Source organism: Pteropus vampyrus, unplaced genomic scaffold, assembly GCF_000151845.1.
Source record: "Pteropus vampyrus isolate Shadow unplaced genomic scaffold, Pvam_2.0 Scaffold81, whole genome shotgun sequence".
Taxonomy (NCBI): domain Eukaryota; kingdom Metazoa; phylum Chordata; class Mammalia; order Chiroptera; family Pteropodidae; genus Pteropus; species Pteropus vampyrus.
This window is the reverse complement of record NW_011888862.1, coordinates 5551911-5576484: the sequence shown is the minus strand read 5'-3', so window position 1 is coordinate 5576484 and position 24574 is coordinate 5551911. Positions and strand designations below refer to the sequence as shown.

Genomic DNA, 24574 nt, shown 5'->3' with positions numbered 1-24574 from the left:
GCTCCCTCACCTGCCACTCACCTCCTGCTGTGCAGACCAGTTCGTGACAGGCCACGCCCCTGTGCTAGAGGACATTAAAAGGCTACCAAAACTGCTGAAAAGATAAAGGGCGGGCCATGATCAAGTAACAAACCAGAATGACACTTCACATCACAGGGAACTCACTTTACCACCTTATGCAAAATAATCTTTCAGAGAAAAGCCAGTTAGGGCATTTCATTTAAACCTCCCAGTCATTTTGCCTATATTTTCTGCATTCATCATCCTAGCCATGAAATGAACCAGTTTCATGGCTAAACCTCTGATCACTCCCTACCAGCGTAAGTCAGAGGACAGCTCCTGGAGAAAAAGTGAGGGTCCCAACACTCATGGAGCATCCAAGCTCACACCTCTACCCCACAGAGGATGTGGCACAGGAGAGGAGGAGGCAAGAGGTACCGAGCAGGGAAACTTCTGGGAGAGTGCGACCCCGATACCACAATCCACAAGAAAGTGAATAGGACCCTTTTCTCCCCTCTCACGGATTTAACAGTGATCTACTGAATGCAGCCCATCACAGACCCAAACACCTTTTCTTCTTCAACTTCTACACATGGTAATAACTTATCCCCTAAAGACAAATTCTCAAATGAGAAGTCAAAGGTGACTGCAGTGCTTTGTAGGACCCACACAAGAACCAACAGTAAGGAATTACCTTTCAACTTTTAATCCTTTTTTAAAGATTTTTCCATAAAAGGCACTTAAATAGGAAACTGCTTTCTTAAATTGTGGTCAGAACATTAAGATATGATAACTCTTATAATGTGTACTCTATCAGGAAAGAGGTTCTTCATTTTTGGTGTCATAGACACTTTGGTAGTCTGGTGACGCTTTATGGATCTCTTTTAAGAATGTTTTTAAGTGTAAAAAATAAAACGGGATTACACAGGAAGCCAATTATATTAAAATATTATACTAATTCGTGATATAATAATATACGTTTTTATTATGACATTAAGTATCAAGAAATAGCAGGAACTCTAATAACTGCCCAAATTTTGTAGTGATTAGCAGAAATTATATTGTAAAACATCTGCAACAGCTGTGATACAATATGAAATTGATTTATTGATGACAGTCACAGGTGATTTGTTGCCTGCATTCATTAATTGATGAAAATGCTAAATATTCACTGTTAGTCAAAATAAACATGTACTTTTTTCTCCATCCAAGGTCAGGGTCCCCTTGAATTCTATTCACAGACCCCCTGGAGATCTGAGAACCCAGGTAAAGAATCATGTTTAAAAATGAGTAATAACCTAAGATGTGAATCCTTCCCGGAGGGATGCAAGTTTTCAGATGTCTGCAGACACCATTTAGAATGTTTTCTTTATAAACGACATAGATACAAAGGGTTGTGTTTTTTTATGATTTTTTAAAAACTACTAATGCTCAGCACATAAGAAAGTGAACATAAGTAAATAAATAAATAAATAAATAGCATCTACACCTGGAATAAAAGAAGTAACCCGTGTTCACTTTTATTCCGGACATGCTCTTGACATAAATCCTGTTGTTAGACTTGGCCTACTGCCTAGAATTTTATCTGGACTAGCCCTTAACCATGGGAGAGAAAGCAAAATTTACACAACCCACAGAATTTATCCTCCGCCTACGTCCTACACTTCTTGAGATTGTTCTCAGATTTCTTAATCAATATTGAAGCAAGTAAAGTCTCCTGTGGCTATGAATTTTGGCACTCTTAATGGTATCCATGGAAACATCCTAATTGAAAACATTCAGTTCCCATTGGATCATCTTATCCCATGAAGCATTTAAGAGAATTCATTTAAATCTGCTCGCATATTTGACACCCTATAAAGAGTCTTGCGGTGCTAGGCAATACAGATATGGGGAGAAACCGTATTTTGAGCATCCAAAATAATTCTGAGGAACTGCTCATGGGCACTCAAAATCCTGACTAGGATGAGTCCGCAATGCTTGATAAATTTAGCATTTTGTCTATAATATAAACAGCACTCTCAAGTTAGGCAAAGCTTACCAGAAGGTTCCTCTTTTTACTATATTAAAAACTGACCATTTACTAACTTACACCATAGAAGATAAGATGTTAGAAGCTGAGAGCCACTTGGTTTGCCACCTTTCCTTATATATGTTACTAAATGGCCCACAATTTCTAGTTACAACCAACATCGCTTTTCCTACTTTAAAGATCCAGTGCTATTAATGATAAACACAAGATCATAAATAGATCCAGCTCTACTATTTTCCTCTTGTCTAAGGCACATCTGTTTTGTGTTATGAAACGGTACTAGGGTGAAAGGGTAGAGAATCAGATGCTGCTAGTAAGAAGGGCCATTTTATCCTTTTATGCCTCCTCCTTATGCATAAAAACTTAGGATTACTGCAACTGAGCCCAAGCCTTACCTTTCCCCATTCCACATCCCAGTGATGCTGCTCCTCCTTCTATCGCTGTAGTGCTCACTCAGCAGGAGCAGCTCAAAACACACACACACACACACACACACACACACACACACACACACACACGGGCACAGAGAGAGCGTGGATACCAGCCAAGGCTGACAGAGTTTCAATAACCTGGGATTAGAAAAGCTGTACAAACATATTTATCATCAAGATGTTTCAACTTGTTATTATCAGCTTACTTTTATTCAGTAAAAGGTCTTCTTGCTCATGCCAGATGGCCAGGAGAGCATTAGAAAACCATTTCTGAAGGGTGGTGCTCAATAATCCAAAATAAGCCAAAAAGCTGAACCACTTGCTATTTGGACAACCCATCATTCTCACAAAAAGCAGAGGAAATGAAGTGTTTCTTCCTTCCTTCAGGTTTCCACCCTAATTGGGTTATAAATATGACAAAATAAAATGATACATATCACAATCCCAATACCAAATATAATTGCCAATATTTAACTGAATTTAAAAGAGGCTTTCATTTCATCACCATCCTGTAAGAAGTACAGCTGCCATGATGTGAGAAGCCTAAATTGTGTGGAGAGTCCCCAGAGGATGAGATACCACATGGAGAGAGACTGGCCACAGACACTGAGGAGCCATTCCTAAGAGTGAAGAATCCATCTTGGAAGTAGAACCTCCAGTCCCCGCCACGCAACTAACACCATCTAGAGCAGAGATGAAGTGACCAGCTTAGACTTTCTGAAATCTCTGACAAAACTGTGAGCATTGTTACTATAAACCACTGAGTTCTGGGATGGGTTTTTAGGCAGCAATACAGAACCAACACTCATCACCTCTTATATGAGCTCTGGTACCACCAGAGAAGCAACAGTGACGAGACAAAACTGGAAAATGAACAAGGGTCCTTCCAGCTGGGTTAGACCTCAGAGTCATTCATTCTTAATCCTCAGGCAGAAGTTAGTTACAGCAAGAAATGGACTGCATGACTTCTGGCCAACTCATCCCAACAGGTATCATTAAGCCCTTGGGGTACTAATGGTGAAAAGCTACTTCATTCAAGCTGAGGTCTCTCAACAGCAGGACTCCTGGAGTAGGACCCTAAAGTAACTACTGACTTGTCAGATAAATGACCTCTTGCCACTAGGAATCCTTCTCACCTGTGTGAACCCCAGAGAAATCCTATAAACTGTTTGGCAGGTACCTAATCAACAATAGGTTATGTAATCTATCAATATGCTAATCCCTCAAGAACAAAACACTCACAGACTACTCCTAGAGTCTCTCTTCCATCTATAGCCTGAACCAAGGAATCTAACAATCTCAAGGCCTTGTCAAACTTATCAAGGAAATGAGACAGACACCCAACACCATAAAGCAAAGGACCAGGTGGGTCATCTGGGCGATTTTATTATTTGAGTGTTTTTTAATCTACAGTTGTTTCTTTAGCTCCAGCAAACAGGGACATACATGTAGCCATGCTGTCTATATTCTTTATTTTTAAAATTTTTTTTAAATAAAAATTTGTCTGTGGGGAGAGGGTACAGGGTTGCGGGCCAGCCAGCCATGACCCCACGAGCCTCCTGAGTCCAGCCTTCTGGCCTCCACACTGGCTGTTCCCTCTCTCCCAACACTGTTCCCCCAGATTGGTGTTTATATTCTATGGTGCTATTAAAATTAGTCCTAATAAATATTCCTAACATAGAAGAATGACTAGGAGTGAGTGAGCCTTCGAACACTGAGCAACGTTACTAAGAATAAAGAGGCCTTTCTACACTGCAAAGTATTTTACAGTTTTGTCCCAAAGCACTCTTTGGAGAGAAGTTACTTTCGTAATGTTCACTTTACAGACCAAGGAATAGGGACATGCAAAGGCTGCATTGAGAAAGTGCCTTTATGAACCCTGGGCCTCTAACATTGCTAGAATTTATTCCAATTTATATGTATCAACACCCATCAAGCCACGTACAAAGGCATAAATGATTTGAATGGCTCTACCCAACTGGTTAGACGGCCAAGATGGAAAACATAACAGGCAATTTAAACTCTGGTCTGCCACCCTAGAAGAATAATTTCACCTTTCCTTGCTCTTACCCCATCCAAAATATTCTGCCCCCAGAGGTAAAAATTATCAAACTAATGATTATTTCTGTCAACTTTCAGAATAAAACTACTTCCTTTACCAAGATTTAGCATTACTAGATAGTAATTCCTGCCAAAATGCAGAAATTGCTCTGTATAACCTGGCAAATAATATTTTTATTATAATCCTGATGTGGGAGAAAAAGTTGAGTGACCTTATCCTAGATAACACAGGAAGCTGGTGTTTATTCTAAAATATTGTACTGGAATATAAAATGAGGTTACCAGGAGCTGGGAGAGGGGGGTGGAGAATTACTGTTTAATGGGTGAGTGTTTCTGTTTAGGATGATGAAAAAGTTCTGGAAATTGATAGTGGTGATGGTTGCAAATGTACTTAATGCTACTGAACTGTACACTTAAAATGGTTAAAATGGTAAGTTTTCTGTATATTTTACTACAATAAAAAATTTTAGGAAAAAAAATACCTGCATGAGGAAATAAAACAGTCATAAATGGCTAAATCATGGATTAACATTTCAGTGGTAGAAAATGACTCAAGAAAGAAAAGTTAGAAAGGTTTGGGTCTTGTGTTACATATTTGTCAATCTGAATAGTTTTGAAAGCCTTTTCAAACATAATTTTCCAATCTAAACACTGTTACAAGAGGATCACTCTGATATTTCATTTCTAAAAACACTTCGGGCTTAAACGATACTGAAACCAAATGATCAAAATTTAAATCACCAATGAGGGGCAACGAGACATCATGTGCCTCCTGATGAATTTATTACCTGAGAAGGACACAACACTTATGCAGTCTCTAGACAAAAATGCATAATCTGAATCTAAACATGGAAGCCACCAACCAAACTCAAATTTGATACATTCTACAGAACAGTATTATGAAATGTCATTGTTTGAAATGTCAATATCACAAAAAGACAAAAAAGGCTTACAGGAACTATTCCAGGTCAAAGGAAACTAGAGAGCCATGACAAATAAATTCAATAGGTGATCCTAGGCTGGATCCTGTATAGGGAAAAAACAAAAAGGTTCCTACAAAAAAACATTTTGGAGATAAATGATAAAATTAGAATACAGACTGCAGAGAAGAATTGCATCAATATTAAATTTCCTAAACTTGATTAATTACATGTGCTTGTGTACAGTTTGTAAATTTAATACTTCAGTGTAAAATTGTTGAAAACAGTATCTTGACTAGATACTGTGAGGCTAAAAAGAAGTGTTCGTATATGCTGTAATCTAGCTAGTGAAAGTGTTTCTCACATGAGTATGGGTTAGCACATTTGAAACTAATTTGTGTGTCCACTAGAATTAAGTAGAAAAATATATAAGTTTAAACTATTAAGGCATAAAAGAGCATGATATATGCAACCTAATCTCAAATGGTTTAGTATAGATAGATAGATAGATAGATAGATAGATAGATAGATAGATAGATAGACAGACAGACAGACAGACAGATAGACAGACAGACAGACAGATGATAAATAGATGGTTGGATAGAAGGAAGGGAGGGAGGGAGGGACAGAAAAAGAGAAAAGGAAGGAAGGAAGGAAAAAAGGAAGGGAGGGAGGGAGGGAGGGAGGAAAAGAAAGGGAAGGAAGGAAGGGAAGGAAAGGAGGGAGGGAGGAAAGAGAAAGAAAATATGCATATATGGAAGAGAAAAAATAAGGCAAATGTGACAAATGTTAAGTAAATCTAGGTAACAGGTATACAGGATTTCTTGATACTACTCTTACAACATTTCTGTCAGTTTGAAATTACCTCAAAATAAAAAGTTTAACCTGTGTCCTTGAATCACTACATGGCAGAACACCTACATAACCAGAAATACCTACATTGGGAAGAAAAGCTTCTGTTGTGTTAAGCCTCTGAAAGTTGGGGTACACAGTTGCTAGTGTTACACTAACTAGTACGATAGGACTTTAGTGTAATTGATCTTTGTTTCTTGTAGGGCATGGCTCTGTTTTACTTAATCAAATATTTATCACAAATACTCTAGGAAATAATATGAAATGAAATGGATATGGATCCACCAATGAGTGATAAAAATTAATGGGCAAAAGTTCGAGGAGAAATAGGTTATCTGCATAGTCTCAAAGCATCTTCCTCAAAATACTTGAACTACAAAGGGAAAGATATCCTGCAGACACTAACCTAAGGAATCAAGGTAAATGTCACCAGTAATAATGAACTCCCTGATACACTGTACTGAAAAGGATGCATCATCATTTTTCTAGCCATCTTGCCAAAAACGCACAACCTTATTCAAATCATAAGAAAACATCAAACAAATCCAAATTGAGGGGCATTCTCAATATTCTTCAAAGTGTCATGAAAAACATGATTAAAGAACTATTACAGACTAGATGTGTCTAAGGAGAAATAACAACTAAATATAATATGAAATCCCGAATAGTATCCTGGAAGAGAAATAGACCACTAGTGGAAAAACATGAAATCTGAATAAGGTCTGTAGTTTAGTTAAGAATATTGTACCAATGTTCATTTCCTGTTCTTGATCATCGTACTATAATTAGGCAAGATATTAACACTAAGGGAGCAGGGTGATGCAACTTTTCTAAAAGTCATTTTCTGTAAGCTCATCTCTTGAGTGACTGAATATTCCTACTGGATTCAACATACATGGTAACCTCTACTCCCACTCAAAACTTCACTAGAATAATAAAGGGCTCTCTTTTAAGGCTTAAACCTACAAGAACAAGACAAAGAACAAAATTATGGTGGAGACACAGAAAACAGATGGACATACAGTGATTGCAGGAAGTGGAAACCAAGAGGTCAATTCATACAACAGACTTTGGGAAAGGACCCAACTCCCTCCGAGGTGTAAACAGAGCTGGAAGCAGGAGGATGACAGCATTTCAAACCTAAGACACCATTATTTTAGGTAGCACTAAGAAAACACTAGATATGACGTAATACGTTGCCACTTAACATTTACCTTAGACTATTAAAGGAGCTCTTTGAGACAGATTTTTCATTTATCATTCATATATATAAAAAAGAAAATCAGCAAAATTAGTTGTTGAAGGTTTTCCTAAAATTTTCTTCACATTCAGAATTGGACTCATGTCAATCTTTTTGACTAAGAGTAGTCAATGTCCATATTCTTCCACAGTGTTGTTCTCTGTACCATGAACAGCATTCGGTGATGTAGCATTTCTTTAAAGAATCCATTAAAAGAAACTGGAACTATCAGTACTCAGCTTTGAAATTATGTAAAGCTAGACTACTTTTGACTCCTGCTTTGAGTTTGCTGCTAAACACTAGAGGAGCATCCAATTTACCACCTCTCTCACTACCCCAACCTCCCACCCATTTAGTTCCTAAGATTTAACAGTGCTCCATTCTAGACTCCAGTATCCTATTCCAAGCCACTAACACAGAATCTGCAAGCTTTGATAAAATGTAAGATACCACTGAGTGTGAAATATCCTAATTTACGTGTGTGGGGGAGGAAGGGAGCCATGTGCCTCAAAAATAAATACAACAAATCAAGACAGTGTGGTACAGGCATAATGCTAGAAATAAAGATCGATGGACTAGAATGGCTGGTCCACACATAAACTCATATTTTTGGTCAACTGATTTTGGACAAGGGTTCCAAAGCCATTCAATGGGAAAAGAAAGATGATATGACAACTTTGCAACGAATGATACTAGGACAACTAAATGCCCGTATACAAAAGACTGGAGCTGAACCCCTACCTCACACCATATACAAAAATTAATTCAAAATGGATCAAAGACCTAAATATAAGAGCTAAGACTATAAAACTCTAAGAAGAAAATCTAGAGGTAAATCTTTGTGATCCTGGATTAGGCAATGGTTTCTCTTTTTTTTTTTTTAACCTTGTTTTAATTTTTTTTTCAATTAGAGTTGACATTTAATATTATTTTACATTAGTTTTGGGTTACAGCATAGTGGTTAGACATTTATATAATTTATGAAATGATCCCTCTGATTAGTCTGGTACCCACCTGGCACTATACATAGTTATATTATTGACTACATTCCCTATGCTGTACTTCACATCCCAGTGACTATTTTCTAGCTCCCAATTTGTACTTCTTAATCTCTTCACTTTTTTCACCCAGCCCCCAATCCCCATCCTATCTGGCAATCACCAGTTTGTCCTCTGTTATCTATGAATCTGTTTTTGTTTTCTCTGTTCATTTATTTTGTTCCTTAGATTCCACATATAAATCATATGGTATTTGTCTTTCTCAGTCTGACTTATTTCACTTAGCATAATACCCTCCAGGTCCCTCCATATTGTTGCAAATGGTAAGATTTCATTTTTTATGGCCAAGTAATATTCCATTGTGTACATATATCTTCTTTATACAATCACCTATTGATAGACACTTGGGTTGCTCCAATATCTTAACTGTTGTAAACAGTGCTGCAGTGAACATAGGGGTGCGCATATCTTTTTGAATTAGTGTTTTGGTTTTCTTTGATTAAATACCCAGAAGTGGAATTGCTGGGTCAAAAGATATTTCTATTTTTAATTTTTTGAGAAAATTTCAAACTGTTTTCCATAGTGGCTGTACCAATTAGACAATGGTTTCTTAAATATGACACCAAAAACATAAGCAACAAGAAAAAAAATTAATTACCTCATCAAAAATTTAAAATTTTTGTGCTTCAAAGAAGTAAAACCCCATAGAATGGGAGAAAAATTTTTAAGTGACTTATCTGATAGGGGACTTAGACTATATAAAGAACTCTTACAAACTCATTATTTTATAAAGACAAATAACTCAATTTAAAAATGGTCAAAGGATCTAAATAAACATTTCCCTAAAGAAGATATACGAATGGCCAATAAACACATGATATTCACTTCATTTGGCATCAAGGGAATGCAAATTAAAACCACAATAAAATACCATTTCTCACCCACTCGGATGGCTATAACTGAAGACAGACAATAACAAATGTTGGAGAGGATATGAAGAAACTGGAATCCTCATATATTGCTGGTGGCGATATAAAATGGTGCAGCAGCTTTGGAAAAGAGTCTGTCAGTTTCTCAAAAGGTTGAACACAGTTACTACATGACCTAGCAATTCCATCCCTATGTAATTAACCAAGAGAAATGAAAACATACATCCACACAAAAACTTGTAGACGAATGTTCATAGCAGCATTATCCATAATAGCCAAAAAGTAGAAACAACTCAAAGGTCCATTAATTGATGTGTGGATAAATACATTGTGGTATATTCATACAATAGGATATTGGGCCATAAAAAGTACTGACACATGCTACAACAATGGATGAACTTTGAAAGTGTTATTCTAAATGAAAAAAAAAACAGTCATAAATGATCGTATATTGTACAATTTCATTTATATGAAATATCCAGAATGGGCGATTCCATATATATAGAAAGCAGAGTTGTGGTTGTCCAGGGATAATGGGATTGGCGGTGACTGCTATTGGGTATAGGGTTTCTTTTTGGGTTGATGAAAATATTCTAGAAATAGATAATGAATATACTAAAAACTGAATTGTATACTTTGAATGGGTGAGCTGTATTATTTATATCTCAATAAAGCTGTTATTTAAAAAGTGGAGAAATGAGAGATAAAGGAGAAAACATACTTTTTTAAATGACTGCATGAAAATTGAGTATATTATATCCAACAGGGTGAATATAAAAGATGCAATCTTTATCACATACAAGATTTATTAAATTAAAATAGAACAATCAGTGCAGGTGTCTTAGGATTACTAAAGTATCAATGTTTGCATGTTAGTTGAAAGCCCAAAAGTCGAAAGCAATATAGTTATAAATAAGTAGAGCTAGAGGAATTATAATTACTGACCTAGTAAAGGAAAACATTAATTAGTAAAACGATAAAAGTCATTACTTCCCCTCACTTGAAATGGGTTAAAAGTATTTGTTATGATAACCAAGATAGGTATAGAGAGCTGAAATTGAATACATTTGAGCTATGCCATAATACGTGAACCTAAACTGGTGAAAACAGTAACATTTAGTGGAAGAGAGGAAAATATAATACATACCAAAAGAGAATTCAAATACATATGAACCTGTATATAAATCCGATCTGCTTTTATTATTCAGTACAACTTCCCATCCTAGATATAGAAGACTATAGAGTAGAGGTTGGCACATTTTTCCTGATAATAGTTTAGGTTCTGCGGACTGTACAGTCTGTTACAACTACTTAACTGGGCCCCTATAGAAAGAAAGCAGCCACAGACAATACATAAATACGAGTATGGGTGTGTGCCAATAAAACATTGTTTATGGAAACTGAAATTTGAACTTTACATAATTTTCAGATGTCATGAAACATTTTTATTTTCTTCCAACCATTTAAAAATGGAAAAACTGGACATTGTTCCATAGTATAGTGGTTAGCACGTCTGCTTTACATGCAGAAGGTCCTGGGTTCACACCCCAGCGGAGCCACAGTCCATAGTCTACGGCCATGCCACCCTGAACAAGTCTGATGTCTGATCTCGGAAGCTAAGCAGGGTCAGGCCTGATTAGTACTTGAATGGGAGACCACCTAGGAAGACCAGGTGCTGTAGGCATAAATAATAATAATTTTTAAAAATAAAAATAAATAAAAATGGAAAAACCAACCTAAGCTCATAGGCCATACCAAAAAATATAAATAAATAGACAACATAATGGACTGTACTTTGCCATCCCAATAGCAGAATGCTTTCAGTATTAGAAACACTTCAACATACTGAAAAGCAAGAAGGAGCAACCAAGTTTTACACTGCACAACAAAATTTACTCACCTGAAACAGAAAAGCATACAGATAAGTATGCCTCATCTAGAAAATAGTAACAAAAAATTATTAAAAATGTTAATGGGAAGTGCGTTAATACACAAAAAAAGTTCTAAGAGTAGTATTGCATACACAGCAAGCCACTCAACAACTATTTCTGATATGATTAGCAAAAGACATTCGTACTGACTCCAAGGGAAAAGACAGAGGCCATGATTCCATTTCTGCAGTAGTACAATGCATATCAGAATTAGAGAGATGACTTTTAGGTCCAAAATTCCCAAGCATGGTATTTTCTCGAGTCTAAAATTCTCAAAACTAGAGTAAATTTTATTTCAGCATCAGGAAGCTATTTATATATGAGATAAATGTCTAGAAGAAAGGTGAGAAGATAACAAAATGTTTGAGAGTTACTGCTCTAAGAAATTGCCCAAAGGATTTCTCAAAGGAAAAATTAAGGTTAGGGTCAAGATTCCATCCTTGGCTACACATGTGAAGCAAACGCAAAAATCAGCAGGGAGACGGACTTTCACTAAGGATTCGTTCTATTTAAGAAACTATAAGAAGTTAATATTTGATAAACAGCTCAGAGCTCATCTATTCCACCTGACCACTTGCTACTTCTTAGTTTAAAGTACAAGGCAGTTAGGTAGAACCATTTGTTCAAGAACGAGAGAAGTATACTACTTGCTCCCCCCACCAAATCTTGTGTTGCACACCCTGTAGCACCAAGAGAAAGAGAAGCCATTTACTTATCACTGTAAGAGGTGGCTCCAGCCATTATATTTAGCTAACCTGCAAAGGAAGGTTTGTAATTCATAATTAAACAGAGCACCACTACCTGCCTATTCCAGATAAAATTACATTTTGTGAGAAAAAAAATCAATACTCATTTTGATTTCACAACTTTAAACAATGGAATGCTGACAAAGCACCCTGCTATACATTCACCCAACCACCTGTCACCAACATCACCCTCGAACACAAAGGGCTATTTTTATGTAGTACATTATGGAGATAGGTAATATCCCATTGCCATGGCAACAAGTTTTCCAGAAGATAAGTTAGTCCATGAAGAATGTAAAAGAGAAAAGAGTTGTTTCTTTGCATTTGCCTTTACTTTACAGTACATGAGGAGAATTCTGCTTTTTTTAAGGCTTCAGTTTACTCAACAGGACCTTTAGTGAGTTTGAGCAATGTACAAAGAAATCCTAAGTGGATATGTATACACATACAGCAAAGTTTGGGTGAAGAAGAGTCCCTATAGGAATCCCATCCTACAGAGAAAGAAAAATGCTAAACAAAGGCAAACCCATACCCCAGACATTATAAGGCATTTTCTACTCCCCTGAACTAATTCATCTCTGGTTCTACGGTGACCTTTCCCACCATGTACAGCTACTTCTCCTGGCAGAATCTCCAAGAAGGCCACTCAGTTGCTAGATTTTCTCCAGCGCCCTGAACAAGCACAAACACTGCAACTCATGGAAATGGCCCACTCTAATCAAAAAGCAACATGCCCCATATCCGAATGCGGACAGACAGTCCCACAGTCCTCAAGGTTTCCCTGGAAAAGAGCAAAATCGCAGCTTGGATGGGCCAGTTGCCCCTGTCTGGCCCTCTCTTATTCCTCCTGTTGGCCTTATACCCAGGCCCTGCTTGGCACGAATGGACTTCCTTCGCTCTCCACACCAGCCGTGCCCCATTCTCCAGAGGATCCAGGGTGGTGCTTCCCAGACCAGGTTGTAGCCTATGCTGGCTTTCACTCCATTTGTTCCTCAGAGCCACTCCCAGCCCTTCTTAATCTCCTCTGCCCAGGAGGCTGGCCTCTATAGCTTCAACACCCAGCCTCCCCCGCCTCTGGCTCCCATTTGGGTGAGGACAGTAAGAGGCACTGCAGCACATCAAGTGGCAGGAGACAGAGTGGGTTATCTGTTCCCCAGCCCACTAGCTGTTCCCTGGCCACAGTTCTGGCAATGGCTGCTTCCTTCTAGACTACTGTGTCTGTAGGGCAGCCACCTTTCACAGCTCCAGCAACAACATTCCCTCCCCTTGCTCCTTCAGCTCTAGGGACAGCACTGGCTTCCTGCTACCGCTAGTCTCTCCACGCCTCATCACCTGCTTTCAGCAAAACCCTCTGAGCATGCCATTTCCTGCAGGGCCCTGAATGATACATAGCCTTACCCCAATTTATGATGGCTTCCCTGGCTTCAAAGTTTGATCAGCCTTGCCCCTAGACTGTTCCATGTTCCACTTCACCGTACCACAGAAGCTCCTTAGAAATGGCCCAAAACCCTTACTCAGATGCACACCCATGGGATTACCCTTTAAACAAGAATTCCAATATTTACACAGAACTGCTATGAAAGTGACAGCCTCTCCATTAAGACACCACAGGGAAACCTCCCTTTATTTTTAGTCTGTCTCCTTGACAAAGACTGAATTTCAACCCAAATAATTATGAAAGGTATTGCCAGAAGTCACTTATCTCTGTGACCTTGAGCAAGTTACTGAACCTCTGCACCTCTATTTTGTTTTCTTCAAACAGGAGATGACAATAGCTATCTCGTGGTTTGGTTGTGAGAATTAAATGAGATGAGCATTCTACAAGTTATAAAACGAAGCCAAATACATGGTAATCAGTAAATAATTGGTAACTGCTACTATGAAGGTTATCATCACGTATCTACAACCAGAGTCAATTTAGGCCAGGGGCCATCTGGCAATGTCTGGAAACATTTTTGGCTGTAACACCTGGGGGAGGGATAGATACTGGCATCTAGTCGATAGAGACCAGGAGTGCTAAACATTCTACAGTGCACAGGATGGCCCAACAGCAAAGAATGCCCCAGACCAGAGTGTCAATAGTGCTGAGATGGAAAACCCTTGATCTAGAACAACGAATATATTAAACGAATCTAAAACATCCACATACTAAACTGCACATGCTTTACTTCCATTGCCATCTCTCAGTAATAGGACTATAAAAGTACTGGAGCATATGCAAAGGAGAGGAGTTAAAATATTTTTAAATTGAAGGAGATCCTAAAGAAAAAAAATCAAAAAGCAAACACACCAAACATCTCCGGGGCAAAAAGCTGTCCATGTATAATCATCTGTTTTTCACAAGGCTGACCCTGAACTAAGGGAGAAATAAAGAGATTATTGTATGAAATATGTTCTTTTGAAGACATCAAGGGCAAACATTACGCATTTAAGAAAGCCTGCTTTTAAAAAAAAAACAATTCTTAATTGCTGGTGTTTATGGGATTTACTTGTTAGTCAGGAAATTAACACAGGTGAACCACCTAATTACTCCTTGGAGGCTGAACGAAGATATTTTTTTGTAAACCAATGGTAAAGTGTTAGAAATGAACAAAGTCAAAGCAAACATTTACTACTAGCTTAATGTTAATAGCCTCTCCTGGTTGTGAATTAAATTGTGAAGATAGCTGGGTTTCCAGACTGTTAAAATCACTTTTTCCTTCGAGTCCATGGTCTAGATAGTCAAGGGAGCAGAGATAATAGTGGTAAATAAAAGAGGCCTAACAGCCAACTGACACCTGCTCCAGAGGGGCTCTCCAGAGCCAGGCGGAGCTGAGAGGGCCAGAGAGAAAGGTCAGACGCAGAGAGAGCTCAGAGCCAGGCCTGCAGGGACCCCAGGGATTGCAGGGACTAAAGGCTGAGGTCCTGGAGGAAGCACCTGAGCATTTACTCACTCCCGCTTCCTTCCCCCTTGCAAGATGGACTAGAGGGGGAAGGACCACAGTAGCCTTATGGAATCTCATTCCTGACAGGGCTTGCCAGCACCACCACTGCCATTCCGACTGTGGAAATAATGAACCCCGAAGAACTGAAATTTCTAATCCTGACAATTCTTCAGAGCAGGGCTTCCTAACCGTTTTTGTGCTGTGGCCCCCTCTGGAAGTCTGCATGGATCTCTTCTCGGAATAATGTTTTTAAATGCATAAAATTAAACAGTTAAAATACATAGGATTGTAAACAAAATATATTGAAATACAGCTATCAAAATACTAAAAAACAAGTTTGTGGTAGTAACACATATGTTTCTTTATTAACACAATGAATAAGATCAGCCAATGAGTCTAAACTATTGTAAACTGTCATTGAAATACCTGCAACAATTGTAATATGATTTAAAAACATTCTATTTCTACAGGTGATAAAGTCACAGGTACTGCTAATGCTGCTGTGTGGTTTGTTGCCTGCATGCATAATGTAAGGAAATGCTCCATTTCAGCTAGGGGTTTAGTATATAGATGTACTTTTCCCACATCTAAATCTACAGACATCTGGAACCTGCTCTAGAGTATTCTGTGCAGGGGTGGCATGCAGGGCATTCATATCTGCTTTTTCACTTTTTTCCTGCCTCGTACTAGTTGAGAGGGAAAACGAACTGCCTAAAGACTAAAATTGAAAATAATAACTAAGAAGATACACATTTGCCAGTTCTACTTGGTATAAGAAAATGAATTATGCATGGAAATGTTTTCTGAGAAGATAAAAAAATTTGAAACGAGTGGTTAAGCAAAAATATATATTTTTTTTATTCTGGCCAAAAAGCACTAAACAGTAATTTCCTACTTCAGAAAACTGAAAGGCAAGTGTAGTGGAAAGATCCTAAGGTGCCCCCAACCCCAACTAATTCTCACTTCCTGGTGTCTATGCTTTTGTATAATCCTCTCCCCTTGAGTGCAGACAGAACCTGAGACTTGCTTCTAACCAACAGAGTATGGCAAAGGCGATGGGATGTCACTCATCTAAGCTGACTAGAGAGAATCTCCTGCTGGCCTTCAAGGAGCAAACAGCCATGTTATGAACTGCCTGTGGAGAGGGAACATGCCTGTTCCATGTCGCAGGGAACTGTGGGTGGCCTCTAGGAGCTGAGGGTTTTAGTCCTAAAATCATAAGGAACTTGAATTCCACCAACAATCATGTGAGCTTAGAAGAGGTCTCCAAGCTCCAGAAAGGAATGCTGCCTGGCAAACACTTTGATTTCAGCCTTGTAAAACTCTGAGTTAAAGACCCAGTTAAGCCATGTCAGGACTCCTGACCCATAGAAACAAGGATAATAAATATGTGTTGTTTTAAATTTAAATTTGCATAAATTCATTATAGAGCAATAGATAACTAATGCAGTAACCAACAGAGGGGGTGACCAACCACCCCAGTTTGCCTAGGACTACCTTGGTTTGAAAACTCAAAGTCCCATGCCACAGGAAATCCATCAGTCCTGGGCAACCGAGATTGGTTGGTTGCTGCTATGATCTGAACATGTTTGTGCTCCTGAAATTCATATGCTGAAATCCTAATGCCCAATGTGATGGCATTAGAAGGTGAGGCCTTTGGGAAGTGCTTAGGCCATGAGAGTGGAGCCCTCACGAATGGGATTAGTGCCTTTATAAGGCACTAATGTCTCTGATATTGCTCTGGAATGAGCAATAAATATCTGTTGTCTATAGGCCACCAGTCTGTGGTATTTTCTTATAGCAGCCTGAATGGACTAAGACAGATGCGCACCAATAGCCACATACTGAAGAACAGAATGATAATAAATACAAAATACTAAACATTTACCTTTAGAAAACCAATAGAATGTTTCAAAAAATCTGGAAAGGAACCAAACCGCTCTAAAAAGTTACCAAAACAACTCGAGATTTCCTCAAAACTAATTTTCTATACCCTTAAAGTAGGGCAGTCCCTAGTTATGAGCGTGAAACTGGAACAATATTCAAATCTATCTTGTATTTCTAAGTCTTCACTTTGTTATTTCCTCAGTCTCTCTATTGGTTTCCCCAATTATTCTAAATCAGTTCTCAAATATCATTATCTTAAAGACTGCCAGTGGCTTGACTGCGTGGAACCATCACTCAATCTTGCCATGTGGCCATAAACCACAGCACTTTTTCTGCCCAGATTAAACCTTTACATGTTCCCATCTGCTCTTATCACCTCCGGATTTCTTCCTTAAAGATAAAACCTATGAATCATATGATGTCTGAGACTTGCTTCAGGAAAACAGAAGGGTAGAAGGGAAAGGGAACAAAAATGGGAATAGAGATGGAATGGAACTGACCATGTATTGATGGTTGTCAACCGCGGGTGGCAAGTGCAGAGGAGTCTGATGCACTTTTCTATCTACTTATTTGAGATTTTCCATTTAAAAAAAGATGACAACAAAAATTTTAAATTAAATTTTTTAAAAGATAGAAAAAAAAGCAACTCTATGAAAGCTTAATCAATTAACTCAAAGGTCCTCTAACACTCTCAAGAGTATCAGTGTGCATTTTTCTCTCTATGAAGGCATTTTTATTATTCATACATGTTTAGAACAGTCCCCCGGTCATGTGACATTCTATATAAAGAAAAATGCCACCTACTTTCCTTAGGCATAAAGGTCTCTACAGCACCATAATGATAAGACATTGTAAGAATAGATAATAAAGATTTTTAAAAAGGAAACATAAATGAACTGGAGCTACGTATGTCAACAAAGATGAATCTCAAAAACATAATGAGAGGAAAAGCAAGTTTGGTTTGAAAACTGAAAGTCCATTGTCCCGGGAAACCCCTCAGTCCTAATCCACTCAGGTTGGTTGGTTGCTGCTATGATCTGAATGTGTCTGTTTCCCCAAAAAGTAAAGGAAAAGCAAGCAGAAGGTTATAAAGAGTATGATACTCCTCATTTTAAGTCGAAAAGCCATATAAAACAATGTATTATTTTAATGACATACATATACTATATATACATATATGTACATACACATCCATGCACAATATACATATGCACACGATATATACACATACATATAATAAAGTATTAAAACTTTTTTCAAATCATGCACAACAAATTCAGGACAGCAGTAACCTCTGGAGTAGGGAGGGAAGAAAATAGGACCAAAAAAGGGGTCACGGGAAACTTTCACACTAACTGGGCTGTTTTATTTCTTATGCTGAGTGGTGGGTACAAGTTACTTGTTGGGTCATGCTCTAATTTTGCACACCTAAAATTTTTTTTTGATAAGTCAATAGGTAACAACTGTGCAAATATCCTCTTTTTAACCAGACAATGGTTTGGCTCTGGAACTTACTGTATCTGCTGGCATTCATTTTCTTTTACAAAAAAAAGAACACTATCTCAAACAGCATATATTCCTAGTTACTGTTTTAGTATGGTGTCCTCTATCTCCCTAAAGTATATGCTGCAAAAGGATACAAAAGCCATACAAAACAATATAAAAACATTTTTTAAAAATAGTTCTAGCTAATTATAAGAAAAAGTTCACAAGAATTTTATCTTTTGCCTATAGTTTTCTTTAATGACTAAAACAGTTGCTTCAAGAAATACAAGAATACCATTACATATGACTTCTTCCCAAAGGAGAGACCATGCACAGGAATTTTTAAAATATCCCCTACTTCTCACCGCTTTGTTTTACTTCTTCGTCTCAATCAAAGCTGCTTGAACAATCAAACATCACTTATTGGCTTTTCTCTCCTTCAGTGATTTCCCCTGATAATACAGAATCAACAGTGTTTTATAACTATTCCCCTTAATGTTCAAGAGTTAATTTAACTATTAAGTCAGACACAGAACGGCAAATACTGTACGATTCCACTTATATGTGGAATCTAAAAACCAACCAACCAACCCCCAACTCATTGATACAGAGAACAAATTGGTGCTTGCCAGAGGTACAGGAGAGGAATGGGTAAAGGGGGTTCAAAAGGTACAAACGGCCAGTTATAAAATAAGTAAGTCATGGGGATGTAATGTACAGCATGGTGACTGTAGTTAATAATACCATATTGTATATTCGAAAGTTGTTAAGAGGGTAAATTGTAATAATCTCACCACAAGAAAAAAATCTGTAACTGGGTCATGGTGTTAACCAGATTTATTATGGTGATCATTTCACAATATATATAAATATTGAATCGTTTTATTGTACACCTGAAACTAATGTTATATGTCAATTATATATTAATAAAAAATAAAGACATTTCAAAACAAAAAAGTTAACTATCATAAACATGAAAATAATTATAATGATTACCAGCATTCCCAGAGACTAAGACGCCATCGTAAAAGATAGATAATATAAAGGAGCCCATGTAGTTTATTAATTCATTATTTCAAACACAAAACTTGCTGGTTTAAGGTAGACATTTTATTTCTAAATGTTATATTTCAAATCTTTTCTTACTTGAACTCTGAAGAATAAAAATATTTGCATTGGAGTGTATGCTCCATGAAGATAGGGATTTGTGTTAGATTCATTGCTATAACCTCAACAGCTAGAAGTGTCTGATGCACAATAGAAACTCAAATGCCTCAAAGACACATCAAACCCAAACCTGATTCCCATCACAATATATGTCTTCTAGTAAAATACTAGTTTTTGAATACTAATGAAATACTTCACAACTTGGGAAACCCATCACTCTAACATTTGTCGTTCTTTGCCTTAAAGCATTAAACAAAAACTATTTACCTGTTTCTCAGACACTGATATTTTCTTTTTCTAATTTAAATGTTTTCACTCTACCATTTTTCTACCTAGTACTAGAATCCTGCTTTTAAAATAAATCAGCACATGAAGATAAATACTCTGTAGAGTCCAAAAGGCCTTTTAAAATAGGAGGCTATTCTGATGTATTAAAATATAATTCAAGATGGCACATGAAATGATACTCAACATTATACGTCATCAAAGAATTGTAAAATAAAAGAGCAATGAGATACCACCACATATTTATTAAAACAGCCAAAATCTAGAACACTGACAACACCAAAATACTAACGAGGATGTGGAGCAACAGAAACTCTCCTTCATTGCTAGGGGGATTGCAAAATGGTACATCCACTTTGGAAAAGTTTGCAATTTCTTACAAAACTGATCATACTTCTTACCGTATGATCCATAAATCGTGATCCTTGGTATTTACCAAAGGAGTTGAAAACTTAAGTACACATGGATATTTATAGCAACATTATCCATAATTGAAAGGAACCAAGATGTCCTCCAGTTGGTGAATGGACAAATAAACTGTGGTACATCCAGACAATGGAATATTATTCAGCACTAAGAAAAATGAGTCATCAAGCTATGAAAAGACATGAAAGAATCTTAAGTGCATATTACTAAATGTAAGAAGCCAATTCGAAAAGATTACATACTGTGTGATTCTAACTATATGGCATTCTGAAAAAGGCAAAACTATAGAGACAGTAAAAAGATCGGTGGCCTGCCAGGGGTTGGGGGGTAAGAGGAAGGGATGAAGCACAGAGGTGGAACACAGAGGATTTTTAGGGCAGTCAAAATACTCTGCATATTATAATGATGGATACTTGCCATTTTACATTTGTCCAAACCCATAGACTGTACATCGCCAAGAGTAAACCATAATGTAAACTATGAACTCTGGGTGATTAGGATGTGCCAATGTAGGTTCACCAATTGTAATGAATGTCCCACTCTGGTGGGGGATGTTGATCACAAGGAAGGTTGTGCAGGGTGGGAACAGGGTGTATATGGGAACTCTGTACCTTCCCCTCAACTTTGCTCTGAACCTAAAACTGCTCTGAAAAAAATTAAATCTGTTAAAATATATTTTAATAAATAAATAATATATATATATATGTCAATTGAAAAAGCCCTAAGATCATTCATTTCCATAACAAAGTAACAGGTGTAGTGGTTTATTTTTATTCCAAGGAGGAGACAAAATTAAGTATATTTATAGAACATTTACTCTAGGTAAGATTTTCGTTTTTCCTGGAACATTATCGTAATCTTAATTGTATGCTTATTAAGAAGAAAAATCTGGCTGTTACCATAGAAACTACCAGAGCTGGTTAGTGCCTCCATGATTTGAGCAGTTATACCTGTTGGGACACTTAATTCTGAATTTATAGGTTTCTGTTTAACAGGGAAAGGCTAAAAAGGTCTACATTTGTTTTAAAGAATGGCTAACACACTCATGGAGTAGTGCAAATCAAGGTGAATGAATCACGTGCACATACACATATACACGTCACACCATACACCACCAAAGTGGTTGATAAAAATTAAGTGGCTGCCAGCTCCTGGCTTTGTTTGAATCTCTTCTGATTACATTTCCCTGTCCAGGATGCCTTTGCTGTTAATTTTCACCTGTAAGGAGAATATTGGATTACTGCAATTGTATTAGGTTAATGGGGAAGGATGTATTTCGTTTTGCTAGGCTGAAAAAGGGAGCTTAAAGCTGAGAGATTTACTACAAGCAATCCCCTAGGATGTCTCCTTTTGCCAGCATCTGAAGCAGTCTTTTGCAAACAGGTTTCAACTGGACATCAAGAATAGAATCTAATTCATGCAAAGGCACTGTGTCTTGGGTTCTTCTGAAATCATCTACACCTCAAGGGAGCATGAATTCTAATGCCAAGAAAACCCTTTCCCCAGATCCTAAAGAGGTCACCCAACATATTCAGATTTAATATATCCACCTTCTCTTATCACACTCCATGTATTACTGACAACAAAATAAGCCTTAATAGGTGCCCAGCTGTCACTTGCTGTGTGGCCTCAGTCACTTATTTCTCTTTCAGTTGAGAAGTGGTGACAGCATTTAATAAATTTATTATGATTGAGAGGATTCTGAGGGCCTGATGTAAAAACCATGGTTTATGTTTTAACACACTTTTTCTCAACCTGGTCCAGCTCAACTGCTCAACAGCAGTGGCAGAACTATCTACATATCAAGGACTTCTTAAGGGACAGTCAGCCATGCTAAATTCTGTGAATACTAATTATATTTTCAGAAATCCTGATCTAAAAGGTGGCTAATGTTATGCTCACAAACATATGCATGCTCCAGCAGTATAAAATGCAGTCTTAAACAATATAAAAAAAAAAATACCTGCAAACAAAATGGTATTACAAGTGAACCATAAAACCATCGGTTTGCCTTTGGAACTACATTTTAAAATACCACTCCCCATTCTAAATATTCAATTGATATTAATTTTCATATTGGCTATTGCTTTTAAGAAAAGCTTCATTTCACGTTTTGGGCCCGATATTAAGAATTATCAGCATTTAGTGCTGGTAACATCAAAAGACAAAGTGCTTATCAAGTAGTCCTGCTCCAAGCTCCAAGGAAAGCATAAAACAAAAACAGCATCTGCTGTAGATCATTCACTTATCCTTTTCCAGGTTTGGAGCAGCCAAAAGGACGTAGCTATGACACATGTTACTTTCCAATTCTATTTTCAAGTCCAAGTAATGATTACATGTGCAATACAGCTGTCCCCCACGATGGACCTCTGGGGTCCACCTCTAGCCCTAAATAGGGAGCTTGGCTCTGCGGTGACAGGCATCCTCTTGCAGCCCTGTGTCCCTGCTCTGCGACTTGTCATTAGGGCTTTCCAGTTAAATACCAATATTCATAAATAGGTTAGCGGGAATATATATAGTAGATATACAGATATATATATAGATAGATAAATATGTGTAGAGATGTATATGACAAGTATATAGAACGGGCAACATTAAGTCCTGAGCCCCGGCCCTACAGACACACGCATCACACATCCTTCAAGTTCAAATCCCAGTGAGGCCCCCTGAGCGCCCACCCCTTCCCACGCACCCAAGAAAGGGCAGGGCAGGAGCGGCTAGCAGAGGTTAAAGCAGACACCAGCCAAAACAAACACCAATTCCAGAACAAGGCAAACTTTGGGTCTGGGCGGCTGCAGAACCCCAGAAATAGCCGGAGAAGGGGAGAGAGTGCCAGTCCTCTCAGGGGAGGAAGACGGGGAGCGCACCCAGCGCTGCTTAGCTGCAGAAGAGGCTGGTGTCCCCCTGGGGACAAGGGCGTCGCCGCCATTCCCGGCTGTGAAGCCCCCTCTATACAACCTGGCCAAGGCCTCCGGGTCCCTGTGGGCAGCCCTGTCGCCCCACCCCGCCCCTTATCCCCACATAAATGATCCCTAGAGAACCGCAGGGGCACGGAGTGGGAGGACCTACCTGGTGCAGCGTTTCGGCGGGCAGCTGCGACGCCCGAAACAGCTCGGCTACGGGGCCCGCAGCTGCGGTGGCCGCGCCAGGGGGGGCTCTGGCGGCCTCAGGGGGCCCGGACCCGGGGCCCCCGCCTGCAGAGCCGGTGCAGCGCGCGAAGATCTCGGAATAGCACTGCTGCTCACCCTCACTCAGCACGAGTGGCAGCCCGGAGCCACAGCCCCCGCCCGCTGCCGCCTCCATGGGGCCTAGAAAGAGCCCTGGCAGAGCACCGTCCCCGAATGGGGCGCCTCCGCCTTCCCCACAGCCTCCGCCGCCTCAGCCTCGGCCTCGACCGCCGCCGCCACCGCCCCCACGCCCAGCAGCTGCGGCGCGGCTGCTTCCTCCAGGCGCGCGCCGGCCCCGCCCCCGGACTTGAATGTTGTGCCTCCGCGCCGCGGCACATGGAGACAGGCGCGGCGCGCACCAATCGAAGCTTGGGATCGCACCCCGGCCCCGCCCCCGCTGCTCGCCCCGCCCCACCCCACCCGCGCTTCGCCAGGTAACTACGCGCGCCTCCCTCCCCGCGCGATATCACCTGCTCCGCCCGCGCCGCGGGGCCTGAGAGGGTGGGGCCAGGGCCGTTCAGTGCCTTCGCTGCAGCGGAGGGGCGTCTTTGGCGCGCCGCCCTGGCTGGGAAAGGTCTCAACCTGGTGAAGGGCGCTTTTCAAGGGGCGGGGAAGGCTGTAGTGTTTTCTCCCTAATATACTGGAGCAGGTGTCCAGCCCATCGCACGCCATGCCTTTCCCAGAAAAGGGATGAGGCATGGGAAATGATGCGTTCCTTTTTCCATGGCAGTACGACTTAGGTCCTGAAAAACTGGAGGATAGAGATCTTCATAGGAATGGGGTCCCAGTGATTCTCCATAGCGTTCAGGGTGGCGACAAGGTTCCGGCCACTTTCTAAGGGATGGCTCAAACCTGGAGTTGAGCCTTAAAAAGAAATAACATCGGTTAGTGTTAAATACTAGAGTAATTGGAGTAAAAAAGGTCTTGGGAAGAATTGCACATGTATATGCATTAAGCCTCGCTGGGAAACACTAAGCCAAAGAGGGAAAAAAATCATTCCAGTGTTAAGCACCTGGGCTTAAAAAATTCGTTTTGGAATTTGATTTGATAAAGAGATATATAAACTTTCACTCCTAAAATAGTTTTATTTTAC

General features: G+C 39.1%; 1 protein-coding gene and 1 pseudogene across 1 annotated transcript in view; one reads left to right on the top strand and one right to left on the bottom strand.

The window, feature by feature from the left end:
- Window positions 1-23716, bottom strand: part of REPS2 (RALBP1 associated Eps domain containing 2) — a 183319-nt gene extending 159603 nt beyond the window's left edge. Inside the window, exon 1 of the mRNA XM_011362988.2 lies at window positions 23384-23716. Within this exon, the coding sequence (XP_011361290.1) occupies window positions 23384-23617 (234 nt within the window). The 5' untranslated portion in view covers window positions 23618-23716. The remainder of the gene's footprint in view (window positions 1-23383) is intronic.
- On the top strand, window positions 11032-11147 carry LOC111741747 (annotated as a pseudogene).
- Window positions 23717-24574: the final 858 nt, after the last annotated feature.